Source organism: Podarcis bocagei (genome assembly GCF_964188305.1).
Source record: "Podarcis bocagei genome assembly, chromosome: 12".
In the NCBI taxonomy this organism is placed as follows: domain Eukaryota; kingdom Metazoa; phylum Chordata; class Lepidosauria; order Squamata; family Lacertidae; genus Podarcis; species Podarcis bocagei.
In genome coordinates, this window is record NC_138137.1 from 59,890,720 (window position 1) to 59,912,649 (window position 21,930).

General features: G+C 46.6%; 1 protein-coding gene across 1 annotated transcript; it reads right to left on the minus strand.

The window, feature by feature from the left end:
• Positions 1 to 9,914: 9,914 nt before the first annotated feature.
• On the minus strand, positions 9,915 to 20,796 carry LOC308569550 (verrucotoxin subunit beta-like). The gene is made up of 4 exons (XM_081163612.1): positions 20,595 to 20,796; positions 16,754 to 16,886; positions 12,293 to 14,738; positions 9,915 to 11,311 (listed from the first exon to the last, which is right to left on the minus strand). Exons 2-3 carry the CDS (start codon positions 16,848 to 16,850, stop codon positions 12,568 to 12,570), a joined length of 2,268 nt encoding a protein of 755 aa, XP_081019738.1. The 5' UTR covers positions 16,851 to 16,886; positions 20,595 to 20,796; the 3' UTR covers positions 9,915 to 11,311; positions 12,293 to 12,567.
• Positions 20,797 to 21,930: the final 1,134 nt, after the last annotated feature.

Sequence of the window (21,930 nt, forward strand, 5' to 3'; positions counted from 1 at the left end):
CAGATGCCATGACAGGAAACTCACAAACAAGACGTCAGCTCAGTGGCTTTCCCCACACTTGGTGTATTCAGAGGCATAGGAGGTAGCCTTATACAGAGCCAGACCATGTGCCATAGACTCATTACTGCCCTTGATCGGGACACTAGACCAGTGGAGGCAGCCTGGAATAGCCTTAGCCTTTTTTGCTGCTGCATCAAACTGTGGGCCCATGTGAAGCTTGCGGTCTGCTAAGGAAGGAACTGATTGACCGTCTCAACAGAAGAAAGCCAGTTGCTACCGGGATGCCATTCCCTTCCAGATGCCAGAGCACAGCTGGAATACTGTGTCCAGTCCTGGGCACCATAGTTTAAGAAGGATGTTGAGAAGCTGGAAGGTGGGCAGAGGAGGGCGACCAAGGTGATCAAGAGTCTGGAGACCAAGCCTTGGGAGGAACAGTTGATGAGGTTGGGGATGTTTAGCCCGGAAAAGAGGAGATATGAGAGCCATCTTCAAATATCTCGTCCCAGGGAAGTTCCCATGGAAGAGGGAGCAACCTTGTTTCCTCCTGCTCTGGAGGGCAGACTCAAACCAATGCCTTCAAGTTATGAGAGAGGAGATTCTGACTAAACCTCAGAAAAAAACTTTCTGACAGTAAGAGCAGTTCAACAGTTGAACAGTCTCCCTTGCGAGGTGGTGGACTCTCCTTCCTTGGAGATTTTAAAGCAAAGGTTGGGTGTCCATCTGTCAGTGATTCCTTAGCTGTGATTCCTGAATTTCAGGGGGTTGGACTAGAAGACCCCTGGGGGTCCCTTCCAAGTCTTCCAAGTCTAGGATTCTGTGTGTGCTGTAAAAAGGAGGCAGATGAACTCCCGTATCACCCATAAGACTGTGCAATAGAGCTGATTCCCAGGCTGCAGATTGCAAAGAGCAAGCTCTCTCCACTCTGGGAGAGTGCGCTGGTTGCTCCATGAGAAGAACTGGACAAAAATCTCCAGAAGGGCTCATCCACCCTTCCACTGCTTTTGGGGACACCCAGGCCGTTTGCAAAGCAAACAAACACAGAGGACTTGAGATCTTGCACTGACTTGGAAAACCTCAACCGGGTCCTGCTGCCCAACTGCTACCTGCTGTCAGTAAACTGGAGAAGCTTCTCCCCCACCTCTTTCTGGGCATTTGTGCTGGTTGTGCAGTCTCAATTTCGCCACTGAGTGTGTCCTGGAAAAGGATCTGTGGTCAACCCCACCTGCACGCCAGATAGCCTTCTTCATGTGCCTCCTCCACAAGAGGGTGGCAACATGAGGACAGGGCCTATTCTGCAGTGGCTCCCTGGGCATTGGGGAATGCTCTCCCCAAGGAGGCTCGCCTGGCACCTTCATTATGCATCTTTAGGTGCCAGGCAAAAACGCTCCTCTCCAACAAGGCCTTTGGCAGATTGAGATCCAAACCTCTTTTATATGTGTTGTGCCGGTAGGATTATTTGTTTTTGTTCCTATATTTATTACGTATTTCATCATCATCAACATCATCAATGCCACCCTGATGAATATACCTGTATGCCAGATACGTTCACAAACACACACTTGTTGCCTTCACAGCGCATATGTTTCACTCTAGTTCTATGCATGTGAAATAATGTTTGTGCACAGCGAGAGTTAGCCACAATCGAAGGCAGCGATACTTCTGAACTCCAGTTGCTGGAAACTACAGAAGGGGAAAGTTGTTCTTGAACTTGGGAGCATCTGGCTGGTCACTGTGAGAACAGGAGGCTGGACTGGAGAGCTCTGTTGGTTAGAGCGTGGTACTGATAATGCCAAGGGTGCAGGTTCAATCCCCGTGTGGGACAGCTGCATTGTGGGGGGTTGGACTAGATGACCCTCGGGATCCCTTCCGACTCTTCAGTTCTATGAGTCTGTGACTCGATGGGTGGCTAGCCAGATCCAGAAGGGCTCTTCATATATCCTTATGTTCTTACTGTTTGCCAAGTATCCTGTTTTGCCTTGAAAGGTCACTCAAACAATTGGACGTCTTGAACAATCAGATAAGAAAGGATCAGCTTGTTAAAGGCATCACTCTGGGAAACAAAACATATAAAATTAAAGCTTTTGCGGACGATTTACTTGTTATGACTGAAAACCCTAAAGTAAGTCTGAAAAGAGTGCTGGAATTGATTAAACAATTTGGAGAAGTGGCAGGCTTTAAGCTGAATATAACAAAAACAAAAATGCTTGTTAAAAATGTAACCACAGAAGAAAAGGATGACTTAGAAAAAATATTGGGCCTGACCTGAAAATCTCCTCAAAAGCGAAATACTTGGGTATTTGGATCACCCCCAAGAACATAAACTTATTTCAGGATAATTACACCAAAACGTGGCTAGAGATTAGAAAAAACTTGGTAACCTGGAGTAAACTAAAATTAACATTTCTGGGTAGGATTTCCATTATAAAGATGAATGTGCTTCCAAAATTAATCTTTTTATTTCAAATGATTCCGATACTGAGAAATTTCCAAATTCCTGTGGGAAGGGAAGAAACCTAGGACTAAACACCTGATCTTAATAGACATAAAAGAGAGAGGAGGCTTTTCCCTACCCGACCTAAAACTTTACTACGAGGCAGCCTGTTTCACCTGGCTAAAAGATTGGTGCACGTTGCAGGATCCAGACCTCCTGGACCTGGAAGGTTTTGACAACCGTTGGGGATGGCACGCCTACCTGATATATGGAAAAGCGAAAATTCATAAAAATTTTACCAGCCATATAATAAGAAAATCACTCTTTGCTGTATGGGAAAAATATAAAGACCTGATGGAGCCTAAAGTCCCGTGGTGGACTTCTCCAATAGAAGCCGTAGCAGTAAAACGGAAAAATACTCAGGAAAGCTGGCCAACATATAAAACACTTCTAAAAAATGAAGATAACCAAATAAAATTAAAAAACTTTGAGGAAATAAGAGAACACATCTCAGACTGGTTCCAATACCATCAGTTATTTGAAAAATTTAAATCTGACAAACAAAAGGGGTTCTCAACAGAAATTTCCCGATTTGAATCTGATCTTATAAATTCTAAAAGAAAAACTCTTTCCAAAACTTACTGACTCCTCCTTGACTGGACAGTCAAGGAGGAGGAGGTAACAGTGGCAATGGGTGAGGTGGTCCCAGGATTTTGGCCATTCAATAACCATGGCCCAATGGGAAAATTTATGGAAGATCAATTGAAAATTAACAAATTGTTACACAATTAGAGAGAGCTTTCAAAAAATGCAACATCGACGGTATCTAACACCATGGAAACTTTCAAAAATGTATAAAAATGTGTCAAGTAATTGTTGGAGATGTGGTGAATCAGGAACATTCTACCATATGTGGTGGATATGTAGGAAAATACAGGTATTCTGGGAGAGTATCCATAAATTCCCTTCTTCATCGAACATATCTTTTAATTTATAAAATCCCTGATCTTCTAATTTCTTCCACCATCCCGGTTCCCTTTGACCCTCCTGAGTATATTTTAACGGCGTCCACCTTGAGTATGTTGGCATCCATTTCGTATTCCAGTTCTTCCAGATTCCTAACACAGTTTTCCTTGGTCCTATGTTCTTCTTAAAAGCCGTATTAATATCTCTATTAAATATCCCTTCTCTTCCTATTCCTTCAGTTATTTCATTCTCCAGCCTTATCCATTTAATCCCATCCTTATATCCAATATCTATTAGATTTTTCAATTGGAATGTTTCATAGTAAAATTCTAAGTTTGGTATTCCCCATCCCATCTCTTCTTGAGATGAATAATTTACTATGTCTGGAGTTCTAACTCTTTTGCTTCCAAAAATCCAATTTTTAAATACCTTATTCCGTGTTTTGAACCATATTTTCCTAATGGGTAGTGTAATTACTTGAAATAAGTATAATAATTTTGGTACCAGAAACATTTTAACTGCTCTAATCCTACCTAGAATAGATAAATTCTTATTTTTCCATGATTTTATGTCCTTCTTGATCTTCCTCCATGCTTCTTTGTAATTTACATCTGAAATCCTAGCAATATTTTTAATAATGTTTACCCCCAAGTAGTTAATTTTTTCCCTATTGATATCCATCTTTGTCATTTTTGCAATTTCCTTCTTCTCCTCTTTATTTACATCCCAAAATAAAATTTCAGACTTCTCCAAATTTACTCCCAATCCCGACTCCTCTTTAAAGTCCTTCAGGATTATCATAAGTTCTCTTACACCCTCTAAGGCAGGGGTGTCAAACTCAAATTCATCGGGGGCCGCATCACCAGTTTGGTCACCCTCAAAGGGCCGGTTGTATCTGTGTCCACTCTTTATTATGATAAATTATTGTCACTGCATTCAATAATTACTGTTTTTTGTAATAATGTAAGTAATAACTAGCTCTGAAAGCAGAAACATAGTCAGAATAATGGCAAGTAGATATTCAAATGTACAATTATTGTACAACTTATTGAAAAATGATTTTTGGTAACAGACAGTGGGCCACCAGTCCTGAACTCTAACAAGAGACTATAAAACACATGGCAAAGTCACAAGAGATTCTTCTTCAGCCTCTTCTGAACCATGCAGATGCAGAATTTGCCCTGTTGGGTTCAGTCCTCCTGGGAATGCTCTCAGAAGTTAAGCTTGCTCGGAAATGTCTGACGGAAGGGGACTTCCAGTCTTCTTCAGCTTCCAGGCCTGAGAAATCACGCTGCTACCACCACGCCAGGCCTCTGGTCAGCAATGGTGGTGTTGCTTTGCTTCCCCATCCATAATTCTCCACCAGCAACCAAAAGACCATGAGTGTGGGGTTGTGGGTGGGAGCTTAGTCCTGGCTTCAAAGCGAAGAGGAGAAAAGCATTCAGCGAGGTTTGAAGCTGGAAGCGGTTTGTCTGGGGGTGGATCTTGAGAAATGAGATCAGAAATTAAATCTTCTTCCTTGGGAGGCCTGGAGTTGCTGATTGCTCCCTGATTTCTCTCCCTCTCCTTTGGCAGGCGGAGAGCAGCTCCTTCTCCACACGCACTCACCCAGAAGCTAAAAATGTCCCTTCAGATGCTGGAGAGAGAGAGAGAGAGAGAAATTGGCTGCAGCGCAGGGTGAACTCGGTTTCCTCCTCGCTCTTTGGGGTGCTGCTCCACTTCGAAAGTCTCTGCATGAGTGGTGGCGACGGCAGGGAGTACGACAGGTGGCGGCGGTGGGGCTACCTAGCTGCAAAGTTGGGGGCTTCTGCTGCTGCTGCGGCCGCCCCTTCTCCTTGGCGTCTCCCTGCAGAGCTCGCCTCAGGCGTCGTCCACCTTCTTGCGCAGGTTGAGGACGCAGAGGAGGCAGGTGAGGAGCGCCTCGCGGGACTGCCGGGAAGTCAGGCGGGCCTCCAGGCGCCGGAGCAGCGGCAGGAGGCGCTGGCGAGCCACCAGCAGCAGGCGAATCAGCAGGATGCGCAGAAGCAGGAGGGCGAGCAGCGGGGCGGGCATGCTGCGCTCCGGGCGCTCGGTGGGGATCTGCGAGGGGAGGCACAGAGCAGCAGCGGCACGGAAAGGCGCGCATCCTGCTCGGTGGCCGAAAGCAAGAGGGGAAAGGAGGGAGGGAAGGAAGGAAGGAAGGGAAGGAGCGCGCACCCACCACCACCCACCCAGGGTTCAAGCGGGCCTGTCTCCTTTTCTCCCTTTCCCTCCTAGCCCCGTCTTCACTTCTCTCCCACTCCCGGTCCCGGTCCCGATATTTAGCCCAGCCCTTCAGGCAGGGAGTTCTTTAGGATGAGGCAATGCGGCTTGGGCAAAGGGGAAAAGTCGGCTTCCAAAAAAATGCGCAGCCTTCCTCCCTCCTGGGGGTGGAGGTCGGCCGCTTCCCGGAGGAGGTTGGGGTGCAGTTGGGGGAAAGGAGCGCGGATTGAGGAGGGGAGAAGAGGGGCGCCTCCGAGACAAGGCAACGAAAGGGCGCACCCATCCCGTCGCGCGCCATGCGGGAAGGGACTCCGGCAGCAGCTGGAACGAACCGCGCCTCTCCGGCGCCTTTGAACAGCCGCGCGACAGAAATCCAATAGGTGAAGCTTTTCCCAGCGCGAGGCAGCCTTACTGAGGAACGTAATGCTTGCTGGATTTCTGCCCGTGGCCTCAGCGCCTCACTCAGATGCTGGCGGCCGGCGGCGGCTACACGGGCCTTGTGTTTGACACCCGTGCTCTAAGGGGTTTGTAAATATAATAGGATATCCTTTGCATACATGTTTAACTTCATTTCTTCCTTTCCTTTCTTATATCCTTTTATCCTTACTGAGTTTCGTATTCTGTCTGCCAAGTACTCCATACTCAATACAAATAGTAGTGGTGAGAGTGAACATCCTTGTTTAACTCCTCTTTGTATATTGAACTGATCTGAAACCCCCTCATTCACTCTGACCACAGCCTTCCCTTCTCTATACAATTCCTGGATTGCTTCCACAAAGTTCTCTCCTAATCCTACGTCCCGCATAATATTCCATAATAACTTATGTCTAATCGTGTCGAAGGCCTTATACACATCCAATTTTAAGACCACCAATTTTCCTTTTACCCTGCTTGTTAATATGTTTAACACATTTCTTATAGGATGGCCTATGTATCTTCCCTTAACAAATCCATATTGATCTTCCTTAATTATTTTAGGTAGTACCTTTTCCAGTTGCCTTGCCAGGATCTTTGTAAATATCTTATAGTCTTGATTTAATAGGCTAATTGGTCTGTATGGCCCCACCTCTGTAGGGTCCTTTTGTGCTTTTTCCAAAGTGTCTGGGGCTTTCCCCCCCTTCTAAGATATTATTAAATACTTTTTAAAGTTCTGAGCCCAGGGTTTCTTTAGAAAGAAAGCCGAATTCACAGAGCATCGGGGAGCAGCGCTAAGATGAGGTCCTGTGATTTGTGAAAACGGCATCTTTGAAGCTCCGGTCGCTGCTCTAGTGCCGAAAGGCACGGGGGGGGGGGAGAGGGGAGGAGAAAGCTGGCAGATTAGGTGATTTCTCCAAAGCAGCTCTTTATTTTGTAAGCTGGAACAGAACTGAGCAGCAAACAGCTCAGCCGGCCTGCTTTTATAGGCAGCCGGCTGTCAACATTGTAGCAACAACAACCCAGGGTTTCCCGCCTAAAATAACTGAGGTGGACCTGAGTGAAAACTATCTACAGTATCCCCCTGCTGGCCCAGGGTGAGAACTTCAGTACATAACAGTGACGATGTGGCTCTGTGAAAGTGAAGTCTTGTTTGGTGTGAATAATTAACTTCCGGAGTCGTCTTGCGTGTGTGGGAGAGACCCAAGCCATTACAAAGGATACCTGAAAAGCAAAAGGTTTAAAACTCTGTAGAGGAGATGAGTTGCAGACCGCATGTGTCCCCGTTCAGCTGAACTCTCTTAGAAGCCCACCTGAGATCTTCCCACTTGGCATCCTTTCCCAGGACAGTCCACTCCATTCCTCTTCCCACCCACTTTTCCATTTCTTCCCCAGCAGCGACTCAGCATTCCTGGGCCGCTGGGCTTTGGGCTGGTTAGTCTCCCCCGGGAAATATTTTTTCCTGAAAGGTGGTGGGATGTGTACGTGTTGTGCTTCTTCAAACCTGGGGGTTCCTGCTACCCACCCAAATCTGATAATATTTCTGCTGTTAGCTAGATAAGGATTGGCATTCAGAGAACAAGCTTGCTCTCTCTCTCTGTGTACAATCCCTTCTGCTTTCTGTCTTATTTAATAATACACTGTAATTTCAAAACATACCACAGACTGATGGCTCAAATGGACAACAGCTTCCTCCTTTTTGGCTTTGCTAACCTGCAGCCACTTTTGTTAAAATAGATATTGTTAAGTAAAATGATGTGCTGTTTCTGTGGCTGACTTGCAGTAAATTAATGGGCGTGTTCCTTTCTTGTAATGCAGACCAATATGGGAACAGGATGTACAATTTATGAAATTTATGACTTGCTTGCTTGCTTGGAAATCAGACCCTCCAAGTGTCCTTATTTTCCAGGGACATCCCTGATTTAGAGAAGCCATTTATCCCAGTATGTCCTGCTTTTCTGTAGGACGTCCCCATTTTCACTGGAGAAATGTTGGAGGGTGTGGAGTTATCCGACTCCCGAGCCGTCTGAGGGCAATCCTGTATAGGGAAGGGTGGTTTTTTTTTTAATGTTTAATGTTTTATTATGTTTTTATATTTGATGTAAGCTGCCTAGAGTGGCTGGGGCAACCCAGTAAGATGTGGGGTATAAACAGTAAAATTATCATTATGGAATGGGACGTCCCTATTTTCATCGGAGAAATGTTGGAGGGTATGGGAAATGTAAGGAGACACTCATTTGGCGTGTGCCTGTTACCTGCTGACTTTCAAAGTGAGAGCAGCTTGATCTCTTTTGCCCTGCCAAGAATTCCCTTCTGCAGCTGGAGATTGTTCTGCCCCCCAAATGGACCAACCTTCTGCAAAACACAGTCTCTGTTTCCATTTCATTAGAAGACTATTGCAAACTTTGCCATGGATCCAGATTCAATAACTGCAGTTCCTCCCACCACTGCCAGATGTCATTGCAGCACCGATCCTAGAGGGGATCAGCTGTCACCTTCTGCAAACTGGTTTTCATTTGAAAAGTCCCCCTTCCAGTCTCCCAGATTGCCATTGGGGTCCTGTCAGGATCACACACACACAGTCCCCTGCTGCGTGATGCTTGCCTTGTGAGGGGGAATACCAGAAGAGAGGCAGTGTGTGGGGGGAAACAGGCACACAGCAAATTCCTCCCCTTCCATTTCTGGGCATGCATATAGACAATGGGGAGATTCCATTTTTGCAGGTGTGATTGTCAATAGAGATCCCGGGGTGTTAGCTAAATCTAGTCGATGAATCTGGGGTACACCCAACGGGGACAGACTTGGTAATGAGAGGGGGAAATCTCACATATTACCAATTCTAGTTTACCAGAAAACAACAACAACAACAATTTTTTATTTCTACCAAAGCCACTCTGGGCGGCTTCCAACAGAATATTAAAATACAATAATCTATTAAACATTAAAAACTTCCCTAAAAGCCCCAAAATGTCTGCATTTATGAACCAGAATACATTTGCAATCAGATTTAGAATAATCTGAATAAATGGTTGAAACTGAGATATTTGGCTAAGTCATGGCTGGGGAGCCATTTCCCAACCATCCTAGTCCGTGTGGTGCAGTGGTTAGAGTGTTGGTCTAGGACTTGAGAGACCTCTGCATGAGGCAGCTGTTGCCAGTTGGAATCCTGGGAAAGATGACCCCCAGGACTTCTCTGGAGTAAGGCAAGTTCATAGGCAGACTCTTCCACAGAAGCTTGCCTGGTGCTACCATCAGTTTGGCCACCTGACAGTTCTGGATCGCAGCGAGGGGCCCGACCTGATCTGGGGCTGTCTCGACCCAGCTTGACCCAAGGCCAGATCCCTCTGAACTGGCTCAGGATTTGGGCTGATGGCTGGCTGGTGAAGGACCCTGTGTGAGAGGCAGGGAAGTAAGGATCTTCCAAGGTGGGAAGCTTGGAGAAGAAAGAGAAGCTCCCAGGTGAGAGCTGGGAGGCTCCACCCCCTTCTGTGTGGGATAAGAGTTAAGATCTACCTGTCAAAGAGGACATTGCACCTCTCTATCTCTTCTTCTTTAGATCAGTTTGCTTTTCAATAAAATGTAATATGAAAAGTCTGAATAAAACCTTAATTATAAAAAACAATGGGAAGGATTTGGGCTTCAGCTGAATGTGGTCCCAGCTCTGCTACCCAGCATGTCCTCCTGGCCCTACAAAATCTCGTGCTGCCTCAGGTGTGGTGGAGACACTCTCTCAGCAGTCAGGCTGGGTTAAGGTCCAACTGCTGGTCTGACTTCTGTATGAGGAACGGATGCCATCTTGTAATTCGCCTCAGGTAGCAAAATGTCTTGCACAGGCCCTGCTCAGGAGACAGTGATGAGACCATTCTTAAAGAACAGAGTAGCTTTTATTTAGAGGCTGTTTCACGGCACAGCTGCAGGAAGCAGGCAAAGAGCAGTAAAACATGACTCCCCAAACATGGGATAAATCAGTGGGCAGTTGTGGTTACAGCGTGCAGCGTTCAAAATGCAAAGTGCACAAGACATCTCCAGCAGTCAAGTTTCTCAGCAGTCTCCCAGTGCAGGGAAAGAGGCGGGATCTGGTCTGACCTAGTTGTCAGCCAGCAGAGGTGATCTGGTCATTCCCTAGTTCTGGTGAATATGGCTTCTAGGCATGGCTTCTTCAGACTGGATTTCTGATTCAGCTCCAGGAATTCCTTGGTAGGGAGCCTCTTTGGCACTGCTGGTCCAAAGGGCAATAGAATATGTTCCCCCAAAATACAGATATATCCAGGGTTAAATGTTTTCAAAAAGAAATTATATCCTACTGGATCTTCAAAAAGACATCTAGATGGCTAGCAATAAGAAAATGAAAGAAAAAATATTACAAGTAATCACACACACAGAGATTCCATTCAGTCGCCAGTTGAAAATATACTCTGGAAACCAAGGCTTATGAGGAACGGTTGAGGGAGCCGGGTATGTTTAGCCTGGAGAAGAGGAGACTAAGAGGAGACAGGAGAAACATCTTCATATCTGAAGGGCACCAGAGGGTAGGAACCAGACCCATGGATTCAAGTTACCAGAAAGGAGCTCTGACTAAATATTAGGAAGAACCTTCCGATGGTAAGAGTAGTTTGACTGTGGAAGAGACTGCCTCTGAAGGTTGTGGACTCTCCTTCATTGAAGGTTTTTAAGCAGAGGTTGGGTGGCCATCTGTCATGGATGCTTGAGTTGAGTTCCTGCATTGCAGGCATTGGACTAGATGACCCTCAGGGTCTCTTCCAACTCTACAATTCTAAGATTCTATGGATAAGGAAGAATGGGAGAGAGATCAATCAGGCAGGTCAAAAGCTTGCTAGGACAAAGGGGCCATAAGCAGCTCCTGTCAAGAGCATTCCTGCAACACCTCAAGTTTCCAATCATGTTCCAAAGGCTGCTAGGGCAGGGAGATTTATGGGCACATTCTTATGCTGGGGTGGTTAGAAGCAGCACTTCCATATGAGGCCCCATTCACTTTCCCTATTATTATTATTGGCAGTCATTGGAGATAATAGAAATCCCTGGAGAGAACAGCATTTCACCCAGCACCAGTTAGACAATAAGGTGGTAGGAACAATGACTGGGAAGCATTTTGTCTGCAGCAACAAAGGGCTTGTTCACACTTCTGTCTGTTCTGTGCCTGGGAAGCATGGTTCTGAGCAGTTTTCCTCTCGTCTCACACTTTCCAGGCACAGCTCCAAGCAATTTTGCCTTTGCCCGAATGCTTTCCCCTAGCCTGCTCTTTAATCATGGAATCATAGAGTTGGAAGAGACCACAAGGGCCATCGAGTCCAACCCCCTGCCAAGCAGGAAACACCATCAGAGCACTCCTGACATATGGTTGTCAAGCCTCTGCTTAAAGACCTCCAAAGTAGGAGACTCCACCACACTCCTTGGCAGCAAATTCCACTGTCGAACAGCTCTTACTGTCAGGAAGTTCTTCCTAATGTTTAGGTGGAATCTTCTTTCTTGTAGTTTGGATCCATTGCTCCGTGTCCGCTTCTCTGGAGCAGCAGAAAACAACCTTTCTCCCTCCTCTATGTGACATCCTTTGATATATTTGAACATGGCTATCATATCACCCCTTAACCTCCTCTTCTCCAGGCTAAACATGCCCAGCTCCCTTAGCCGTTCCTCATAAGGCATCGTTTCCAGGCCTTTGACCATTTTGGTTGCCCTCCTCTGGACACGTTCCAGTTGGTCAGTGTCCTTCTTGAACTGTGGTGCCCAGAACTGGACACGGTACTCCAGGTGAGGTCTGACCAGAGCAGAATACAGTGGCACTATTACTTCCCTTGATCTAGATGCTATACTCCTATTGATGCAGCCCAGAATTGCATTGGCTTTTTTAGCTGCCGCGTCACACTGTTGGCTCATGTCAAGTTTGTGGTCAACCAAGACTCCTAGATCTTTTTCACATGTACTGCTCTCAAGCCAGGTGTCACCCATCTTGTATTTGTGCCTCTCATTTTTTTTGCCCAAGTGCAATACTTTACCTTTCTCCCTGTTAAAATTCATCTTGTTTGTTTTTGCCCAGTTCTCTAATCTGTCAAGGTCGTTTTGAAGTGTGATCCTGTCCTCTGGGGTGTAAGCCACCCCTCCCAGTTTGGTGTCATCTGCAAATTTGATCAGGATGCCCTTGAGTCCATCATCCAAGTCGTTGATAAAGATGTTGAATAAGACTGGGCCCAAGACAGAACCCTGTGGCTCCCCACTAGTCACTCTTAGCGCTAAATCACAACAAATGGCATTCCACAGAAAACCTGATTGCTGTTAGTTCTGATTCAGCACTAAAGATCAAGTTTCCCCGAGCGAAACTGGCCTGGCAAATGAAGATGTGGATAAGCTCACCTCACGACAGGTACAAATGTTTCCACAGCCACCTTCACCCAAATACGCACAGAGAGCAAGAGACTCTGGTCTGAATTACACTCACAGAACCTGAGCTCTCTGCTGATAGCCAAAAGCAAACAAAGGGTGCCTGAAACACGACCCCCTTATTTAAGCCAGTTTACAACAGATGCCATCCATTTCCTAATTTTGCCTGATACAGAGGACTTTTTTTCTTCAATTTGATCATACAGCTTCTGCTCTCCTCTGTCTTGGAGGTATTGACAAGCTGCTCTGCTCTCGTCTCCTTCGAATGATGTGGAAACCTCAATCTCTTTGCTGGGCTCACTCTCAGCCCCACCGGCACACATGGCTGAGACTCTGAATCTGTAGGGTGTCTGGGGCTTCAGACCATCAATCTCACAGAACTCTGTTTTCTTCCCTGTTCTTTTTTCAGCCCATTCATCTTTGTCCTTGCTTTTTGCCTCTCCAGCCTCTTCACTGTAGTCCACTTTGTATTCCTTTATAACAGCTCCCTGGCCAATGATCTTTGGGCTCTCCCAGGCTATACTGATTTTGGAAGACTCTGCGATTATCACTCTCAGTTCCCCAGGACGGCTGGTAGGAAGTGTCTGTACAGATTTACTCACGTTGCTGGTCTCACTAAGTCCTGGTTTGCTCCTAGCGCTGTATCGAAACTGGTATTCTGTGTTTGCGCTCAGCCCTCTCACTTGGAATGTCTCCTGACTGTCGTCAGTATTCACAATCTTCCAATTTTCTTCTCCTGCAATCTTGTACTCTACTTGATAGCTAGAGATTGAAGCCCTCCCATACTCAGCTGGTTGAAATGTCAGCTGCACCTGGTCATATCCAATTCGGCCAATCAGTGGAGGGAGAGGTTTTGAGGGCAGCTCAAAGTTGCTGTTGACCATCTCCCCATCTTCATAGAGGTAAATGGAAGCACCTGGGCTGTTCTGGTCTGGGACAGAAGCCACAAGGAACCGGGTTTTCTCATTACATTCATTGACTTGGGCAAAATCAACAATGGACGTGGCAGCTTTCCGAGCTTTTCTCTGTATGTCTTTTTGCTCAAACCAAGCATTCCAGTCCCCCAGTGCATTCTGGACTCCTGTAGGATCTGCTGATTGTTTCTGAAGAAAGTGTTGTAAGCTGGTTAAAAATGGTTCCTTATCATGTAAAGAGGTGAATGTAAATGAGACAACAAATTCATTTTGGTGGTTAAGCACTACCTCTTGCAGTTTATTCTGGGAGGAGATGATTTCTATCCCACTCAGGATATCAAGGTAAGACTTGACCATATTTATCTCTTGTTCCTTGGTGTCCAAAAATTCATTGAGTCTTTGGTCATTAAAGGGTGAGTGATTTATGGATGTTAAGATGTCCGCCAAAACTCTTTCCTCTTTCTCCCCTCCCCGGATCAAAGGCAATATTTCTGCCAGGTGTTTCTGGAAAGTCTGCCTGTGCTGCTTGCACAGATCCTTGAATCTCTTGATTTTCTTCTTTAATTCTGGGAACTTTTCAGCAGCAGGATTCATAGCCAGATCATTGCATCGCATGTTGATTTCATTCAGATTCTCCAAGACAGTTTGAGCATCAAAGATCAGTGTTAAGCTGATCTCACGCACCATCTTAGCTGCTCTGGAATCTAGCTTGGTCAGTGGGTACAGCCAAACTCTGACAGGCACAGCCTTCTCTCCATCCTCCCCGAGCTTTTGGGGCAGATCGCTGTAGACTTTCATGGCATCTTGAAAAGTCACCGGATTACTTTCCAAAGAAAAATCCCCATAGAACTTGCAGCTGAAATTCTCCGTTTGGGCTTTCTCCTTCTCCTCTATCTGGACAGACGCTTCCCCTTTGACAAAGACTTTAATCAAGTTGATTGCAGCGTGGAGGCTTCCTTGTATATCTTGCACAGACTCAGAAGAGGAGACATTTCGGTCAAACAGAAAGAAAGCCTGGGCTCCATACAAGATGGCAGTGACAACATGGGTGGCTGTGCCATGCTCAAAAACAGCTGGATAAGTGATATTTCGGATCCCCAAATGGCTCATGGTCAGCTGTGAATACTTGGTGGTAGCTTTGTATTGCAGAGTGACTCTGGCCTGTTTTGTGGACTTCTTGGTGTCTTGAAGGAATTTGCCTGATCCACCCACTTCAACCAATCCCCCCAAAAAACTGGCCTTGAGTGATGGTGAGACATTGAGGGCAGAGGCCTTATCATCGATGGAGTCAGATGCAATGATTTCATATTCAGCCTTGGGTTGCGGTTTGATACACAAGTCCTTCTGAAGCGAGTCGTGGTCCCAAAGGGTGATTCCTGGGATAAAGCAGAGAAATATGCAAGACTTGAGTATGTTCACAGAAATGTAGAACACAATTAGCCTAATGCCTAAGGGTGTAGAGAGAAACAAGGAGATAAAATAGACCTATCATTGCCCACAATGTCTGCACTCATGAATTTTGTCCCACTGTCATCCCCAATGAAAGAGGTTTGTGCAGTTTTGTAAAACTTTGCAAAAGGCAGGGAAAATATTTGACCAGATATGATCGTGGAACAAGTGTGAACATTTCATGAGCTTCTGTTGTACAGGCCTCAGAAAGGGGATGGGCACTGGCTCAGCAGCAGGGAGAAGATTCAGTCACCACCATTTAGGGCTGTGAACATCTCCTGCTTGAGGCCCTAGAGAGCTGGTGCTAGTTGTTGACTGGCACAGAAAAAGTGGGTATATATAATGAGAATTCCCTGGGGGCCAAGATCCAAGTTGGGACAAAACACTTTGGTGAGAGAACCCCAGCAGATTTAAAATCACAAAATATGCAGCAAAGCAAAGTGTGGAAATTTAGGCTGTCAGACATTTAAAATATGTGCTTGTGAGTTCCTTCCAAAATAGTGTCGTCCCCCCACCCGGCATTGAAAAAGACCACATCTTTGGTAAATTCAGAATGGTTTACTTAAAATCTTTCCAAAGGTCAGATTCATGTCCTTTTCCATATAGCAGTCAGAAAAGGACAGGAAGTAAAACTTGGCTTAGTTACTGTCAGGGAACTGCCATCAGCTCAGAGGCGAGAGGTGGAAGAGCAGCTGTGTTACAGGGAGCCTCCAAAGATCGTGAATAGCAGCTCTTCTGCAGGTGAGGAGGGAAGCCACGCCTCCAGTGGGGAAGGGATGCAGGGCTCGGAGGATGCTAGAGAGAGCCGCAACACCGAGCCTGAGCAAAGCGAGGGGGAGGAAGGTCTCCCTTTGCCCACGCCCTCTCTGCGCAGTCGGTTTGAGCGCAGAGAGGGGAGGCGTAGGATGGGGTTCAAAAGACTGCTCTGCTGGGGAAAGTTTAAGGACCGCCCCCTCCCAGATGCTGCTAGCAACTGAGCAGACATGCAATTGAGACGCTCTGCACAGTGAATGTTTTGGATAGATAATAAAGCTTTGAAAAGACCAGTGGGAGTCTTGCCTGTTCGTTCTTGAGCAACCACGCCGGCACACATAACAGTTACAGTGGTGAAAGTTGTTAACTTATTGGTACAAGAACACAACAATGGATTACAGTCCCTCCAGGTGTCCCAATTTTCCAGGGACAGTCTCGGATTTACAGAAGCCACCCCGGTTTCTGATTTGATCCCTGAATGTTCCGCTTTCCCTTGGGCTTAGGACATCCCTATTTTCATCAGAGAAATGTTGGAGGGTGTGGAGTTATGTGATCCCCTGAGCCAAGGAGAAAAGTAACTAGACAACCTATAGAAGACATCTGAAGGCAGCCCTGTATAGGGAAGTTTTTTATGTTTAATGTGGTATTTTTCAATAAAAAAGATGCCAGAACTCTCCATGAATGCTTCCCTCGTTCTCTTATAATGCAATGGTGACCACCTGAGAGGTGCCAGAACTGAGTTCTGGGAGGTTCTGGCTGAATAAAAGTTCTGTTTTTTTACCTACAGTAATCATTGTGGAAAGATGTATTCTTAATGGTCTGCACAGGCTTGGTGGAGTAGAAAGGTATTCAGCAAGCTTTAAAAAATTGAAACAGAACACACCTGCTGAATCTTTATTGGCAGATGATGATGATGATTTGGGCCAAGACGATGCCAGCAAGGTTAAGGAGCAAAGACGCTATCACGGGCAAGAAGACTTCTTTTTAATAAGTGGAAGTCTTGTCCAAATGAAGAGACCATAAAGGAGCACAAACTTTGGCAAAAGAAGTGGAACCAACAGTAAGGGATGTTGAAAATGAATTTGAGGAGCACGTTTAGCACTGAAACTGCACTGTTTGGGCTGACTGCTAATCCTGATATGAGTAATTTTTGCTTTTCAGCATAAGCTCTTCCTTGCACCAGCTCTACCTGGGATGAGGGCATCTTTACGACAGTCGTACAGCATCCCCAGCTGGAATGGGCGGCCCAGGGCTGGTATTTTAACCGGGTTGTCTGATCTGTCCATGGCTCAGGTCCAGGTTGCTCTCCTGCCTTCACCTTCCTGCAAGAAACAAGAGATGTGAAGGACTCTGGAAAGATTATTCAGCATGCAAAGTGTGTGGGGAAAAGAGGAAGGCCAAAAAAGGGGGGGAGGTAATGTCTCATCGGGGGCGGGGGGAGATTAGACGTTTGTATGTAGTAGTTGCACATGTGGGAGGCAGCTTGTGCAACTGATCTTCTTGCTTCCCTCCCATCCACAATCCCCTGTAGCAGCTGAAAACTCTATCCAGTGATCCCTGAACAAAGGGGACTGTGTCACACAGAACTGCAGAGGGAGGGGAAATCACCCTGAAACTGGGCAAAGGGGTCATGTGCCAATGGGGCTCTGCTTGGAAAGGATTCCTAGGCCAAGCTTACAAGACAAGCCTGCTCATGTTTGCTCCTATTTCTTTCCCTTTTCGTAGAAATTTAGATATCCAAGGAGGGCTTCCTTCAGAGTAGTATCCTTACCCCACATTCAAGGAGACCAGGACCACACCTGATGGGGCATTAGGTGCCTCCAGCACCCAGCTGTTCATCCCACCACATTCCCTAGTGTGATATTCTACTAGGGAAGGTCATCCCAACCACCTTCCAGCTTGTCAATCTCCTTCTTAAATTGTGGTGCCCAGAACGGGACACAGTATTCCAGGTGAGTTCTGACCAAGGCAGAAGAGAGTGGGACTATTACTTCCCTTCATCTGGATGCTAGACTTCTGTTGATGCAGCCTAGGATTGAATTAGGTTGGGTTTTTTTAAAACTGCTGCATCTCACTGTTGACTCATTTTAAGCTTGTGGTCTACTAAGACCCCTGGATCCTTTCTACATACGGTATACTGCCAGCAAGCCAGGTGTCCCCATCTTATATTTGTGCACCTGTTTATTACTTCTAAGTGCAGAAACTGACATTTTATCCCTATTGAAATCAGTGTTGTTAGACTTGCCCCAGTTCTTTAGTCTGTTACAGTCATATTGAATATTGATTCTCTCTTATTCAGTATTAACTACCCTTCCCAGTTCAGAGTCATCTGCATATTGGATGAGCATCTCTTTCTGTCCAAGTCAACAAACCCAAACCCTGGTTAAGTGCCAAGACTTTGCCTCTGCTCACAAAATCTGCTAAGGAGATTTCAAGTTTGCTGCCTTTAGCTGCAATCACGATAAACGTTGTCTACATGTTCAATGTATGCCCTGCTGTCTTGTATGTATTCTATATTCATTATGATTTTTAAAAATGTATTCTATATTAACCTTGTTTATGATTGACATTTTTGTATTCAATCATAGGAAGTTTGATTCTTGCTGGATTAGAAAAATAAAATAAACTTTAATGCCTACTCTCATCTCCTCAATTAAACAGAGTTCAAGGCAGTATACATTTCAGCAGCACAAGAGATCTGCCAAGGAAATGGGTTCTGCAATTTGCCACCTGCTCTCAGCCTCTCTTCCTGGGCAGCAGACCTTTCATTTAATGACTTTGCAAGGAGGGAAGATTCCTCCTATACAGAGTGGGAAAAGCCAAAGGTGTGAGATAGCAGGACTGGAGTTGGAGCTGAGTTCCACCTATGCTCTGATTGTGCTTGCAGAAAGTGGGCAGGATGCCAACCCTTTGAAGATCCCTCAGTTTCTCTTGACACCCCCAGCTTTCCCCCAAGACGAGGCCAAAGGAAAGGTAGGGCAGAGAGGGAGAGAAAGAGATCTGATGCAGGTCTCCCCCAAATTGCGAGGATTAAGAGCAATCTCACACATGCTGCAGTCTTAAAATAGGAGAAAGGGGCAGAGAGCAGAGAAGAATAAACAGTGGGGGATGCCATCAATGACTGAAATACTTTTCTCATTAATTGATGGAGACTGGTAAAACAAACCAAGGGAACACACAGAAATGTCCAGGATGCAGTAGCCCAGATGGTCCACAGCCGCCTGCCCCCTCCCTCCTGCAAGGAAGCAACAGGTAGCAGCAGAGGTGCTCAGCATCTTAGGAGTCAGGGCAGGGGTCCCCCTAGTCCCACCCCAAATCCTGGGAAACCCTTGCGCTGCAGCCTTCACTCATTTGCTCCAAGTCTGGGCCAAATCAGGATGGATTCGTGGCCTTTCCAAAGAGCCAGAGAGCAGGAGGCGAGGGCATCATCACCGCAGGATCCCCGTCACCAAGTCCCCTCTGCAATATGCAAGCTGGAACGGTTTGCAGCAGCCGTGCAAAAGAAGCTTTTGACAACAAAAGAAGATGTGACAACTTCTAATGTGCAAACGCATCTTGCTAGAAACGTGGAAATTGGATGACTCTCCCTTTGCCCACAAGTGGCTCTCTTGCTTGAGTGATCTCAGGGGAACAGAACGACTTGCGTTTGTCACCTCTTAAAGCACAAGTCTGTTTCAGGCACAGAGGCCACTTCTCCTCTTATCTATTCAGGAATGACAAAGTGCAAGGGGAAGAACCTCACACCTCCCCAGCACCAAGCTGTGGGTCTGAGGGAAGTGTGGGGTTCCTCCGGCTCTCGGGTGCTTCTGCAAGCCCCACAGAAGACTCGATGGGGCGAGCAGAGTCCTCTCCGCTTGGCAATTCTCTTTTGGTGAATGAGAAACAAGTCAGAGAAGCAAGTCTGAGAAAGGGCTCTGGGCTGCTAGCCAGAAATATTTGGTGGTACTGCAGGGTGAGAGGGGGGCTGGATTCGCCCCTCCCCGTTTTATTCCCCTCTGAACCGAGTCCCTGGTCCGAGAGAGAGAGAGAGAGAGAGAGAGAGAGAGAGAGAGAGAGAGAGAGAGAGAGAGAGAGAGAGAGAGAGAGAGAGAGATAACGCCCGTCAATCGCAGCTGCTCTCTGACAACGCGGAGAAGGTGCGCTTCTCTTTCTGCGTTTGGGAACCCCAGACGTCGCCTTGCGCAGAGTGGGGCCCTCGCTCCGTCTGGCGCAATGTCGCCTGCACTGACTGGCAGGCGCTTCCCAGGCCCAAGTCTCTCCCCCAGCCCCACCTGGAGAGGCCGGGGGTCAAACCTCGGACCTTCTGCATGCAGGGCAGCTGAACTGATTCTCCCTCCTGGCGAAAGGCTCCCTCGCTCTGAGTTCGAGTGCGGATGGGCTGGAGAGAACAGAGGAGGGAAGGGGGAGAGGTCACTTTGACCGGCGAGCCGAGGTCTTGATCCCTGAATTCAGTGATTTGGGAAGAGATGCCGACGAAGGATTGATTTTTCAGAGGGATCCTTTCTCTTTCCTCTGCCTCTCCTTTCTCTATCCAATTCAGTGGAGAGATTTCTTTCTTGCAGGGAGAAGCTGTGTGCCGAAAAATCCCTGGTGTGGGGCAGAAGAAGTCATTTCCATTCCTCCCCCTACTGATTTTTTTCTTTGTCTTTTTGTACCACCCCCCTCATTAAAAAATGGCAAAGGAAACACGACAGCTCTAATTTTGGGATTTGTCAGTCTCCATGTCTGCAAATTTCAGGCAATTCTGGCGGGGGGGCGGAGGGGGAAAGAACATGTTCTTTTACAAATAAACTTTAAAACCCCTAGAAGGATGTTCCTGCAGATTGTCAGGCTCCTTCAACTGCCCATTTAATCAAAGGGGAAAGATTCATGATTATACACGCAAGCCAAAGTTTTGCTTTCGAGAGCTCTAACCCAGCCTCTAGCAACAGGTCAAACAAAGCAGACCTTGAGCATCTCTGAGGCAGGTTGAGATACAGAAGACTTAAAGTCAAACCTTGTGGCTGCTGCTCCCTCTCCCAAATACCAACCTGTGGTCCGTCTGAGGCGTGGGTCTCCCTCTGTGTGGGTCTCCCTCCGTGTGGGTCTCCCTCCGTGTGGGTCTCCTCCTGCTGCTGCTCTTGGCTGCTTCTCCAAGAACTACAGAAGACCAAATGCAGCTCCTCTGAAATTGTCCTCCCAGAGGGCAGTTTTGTCCTCTCCTGTAACCAATAGAAGGAGGTGGACGTGGAGACGCTCCTTCAGGTAGCAGGACCGAGGCCAATTAGGGCTTTAAAGGTCAGCACCAACACATTGAATTGTGCTCAGAAATCTACAGTGGTACCTCAGGTTAAGTACTTAGTTCGTTTCGGAGGTCCGTACTTAACCTGAAACTGTTCTTAACCTGAAGCACCACTTTAGCTAATGGGGCCTCCCGCCTCTGCCATGCAATTTCTGTTCTCATCCTGAAGCAAAGTTCTTAACCTGAAGCACTATTTCTGGGTTAGTGGAGTCTGTAACCTGAAGCGTATGTAACCTGAAGTGTATGTAATCCGAGGTACCACTGTACTGGGATGTCTGGCTCCTCTTTTTTAAATATACAGTGGTACCTCTGGTTACGTACTTATTTCGTACGAGAGGGCCGTTCTTAACCTGAAGCTGTTCTTAACCTGAAGCACCACTTTAGCTAATGGGGCCTCCCGCCTCTGCCATGCAATTTCTGTTCTCATCCTGAAGCAAAGTTCTTAACCTGAAGCACTATTTCTGGGTTAGTGGAGTCTGTAACCTGAAGTGTATGTAACCTGAAGTGTATGTAATCCGAGGTACCACTGTACTGGGATGTCTGGCTCCTCTTTTTTAAATATACAGTGGTACCTCTGGTTACGTGCTTATTTCGTTCGAGAGGGCCGTTCTTAACCTGAAGCTGTTCTTAACCTGAAGCACCACTTTAGCTAATGGGGTCTCCTGCTGCTGCCGCGCCGCCGCCACGCGATTTCTGTTCTCATCCTGAAGCAAAGTTCTTAACCTGAGGTATTATTTCTAGGTTAGTGGAGTCTGTAACCTGAAGCGTCTGTAACCCAAGGTACTACAGTACCAGAACCCACAAATAATATGGAAGTTGAGCCTGGTCTGTATCTGAACGGAGTGTTGCTTGAAGCAAGTTGGAACAGCTTCCTGAGCACCACCTGACGGTGACTTCTCCTCCTTAGATATTTGCCTATTTCTGGATTGCTTTAGATCAGGAGGCCAGCATTGGGATTAGGAGACCAGCATTTGATCTGCCTTGAAAACGAAAGCAGGTTTCTGCCAGCACAGAAATAGCTGGACCCAGGCATTCTGCCACTGACTATAACAGCACCTGGTTTATGGGAAAAGCCTTGGGGTGGG

Coding starts and splice junctions, on each gene's coding strand:
- LOC308569550 (XM_081163612.1), bottom strand. CDS start 16,850: ATGGACAGATCAGACAACCCGGTTAAAATACCAGCCCTGGGCCGCCCA. Junction 14,739..16,753: donor TAAAGATGCCCTCATCCCAG/GTAGAGCTGGTG, acceptor GCTTTATCCCAG/GAATCACCCTTTGGGACCAC.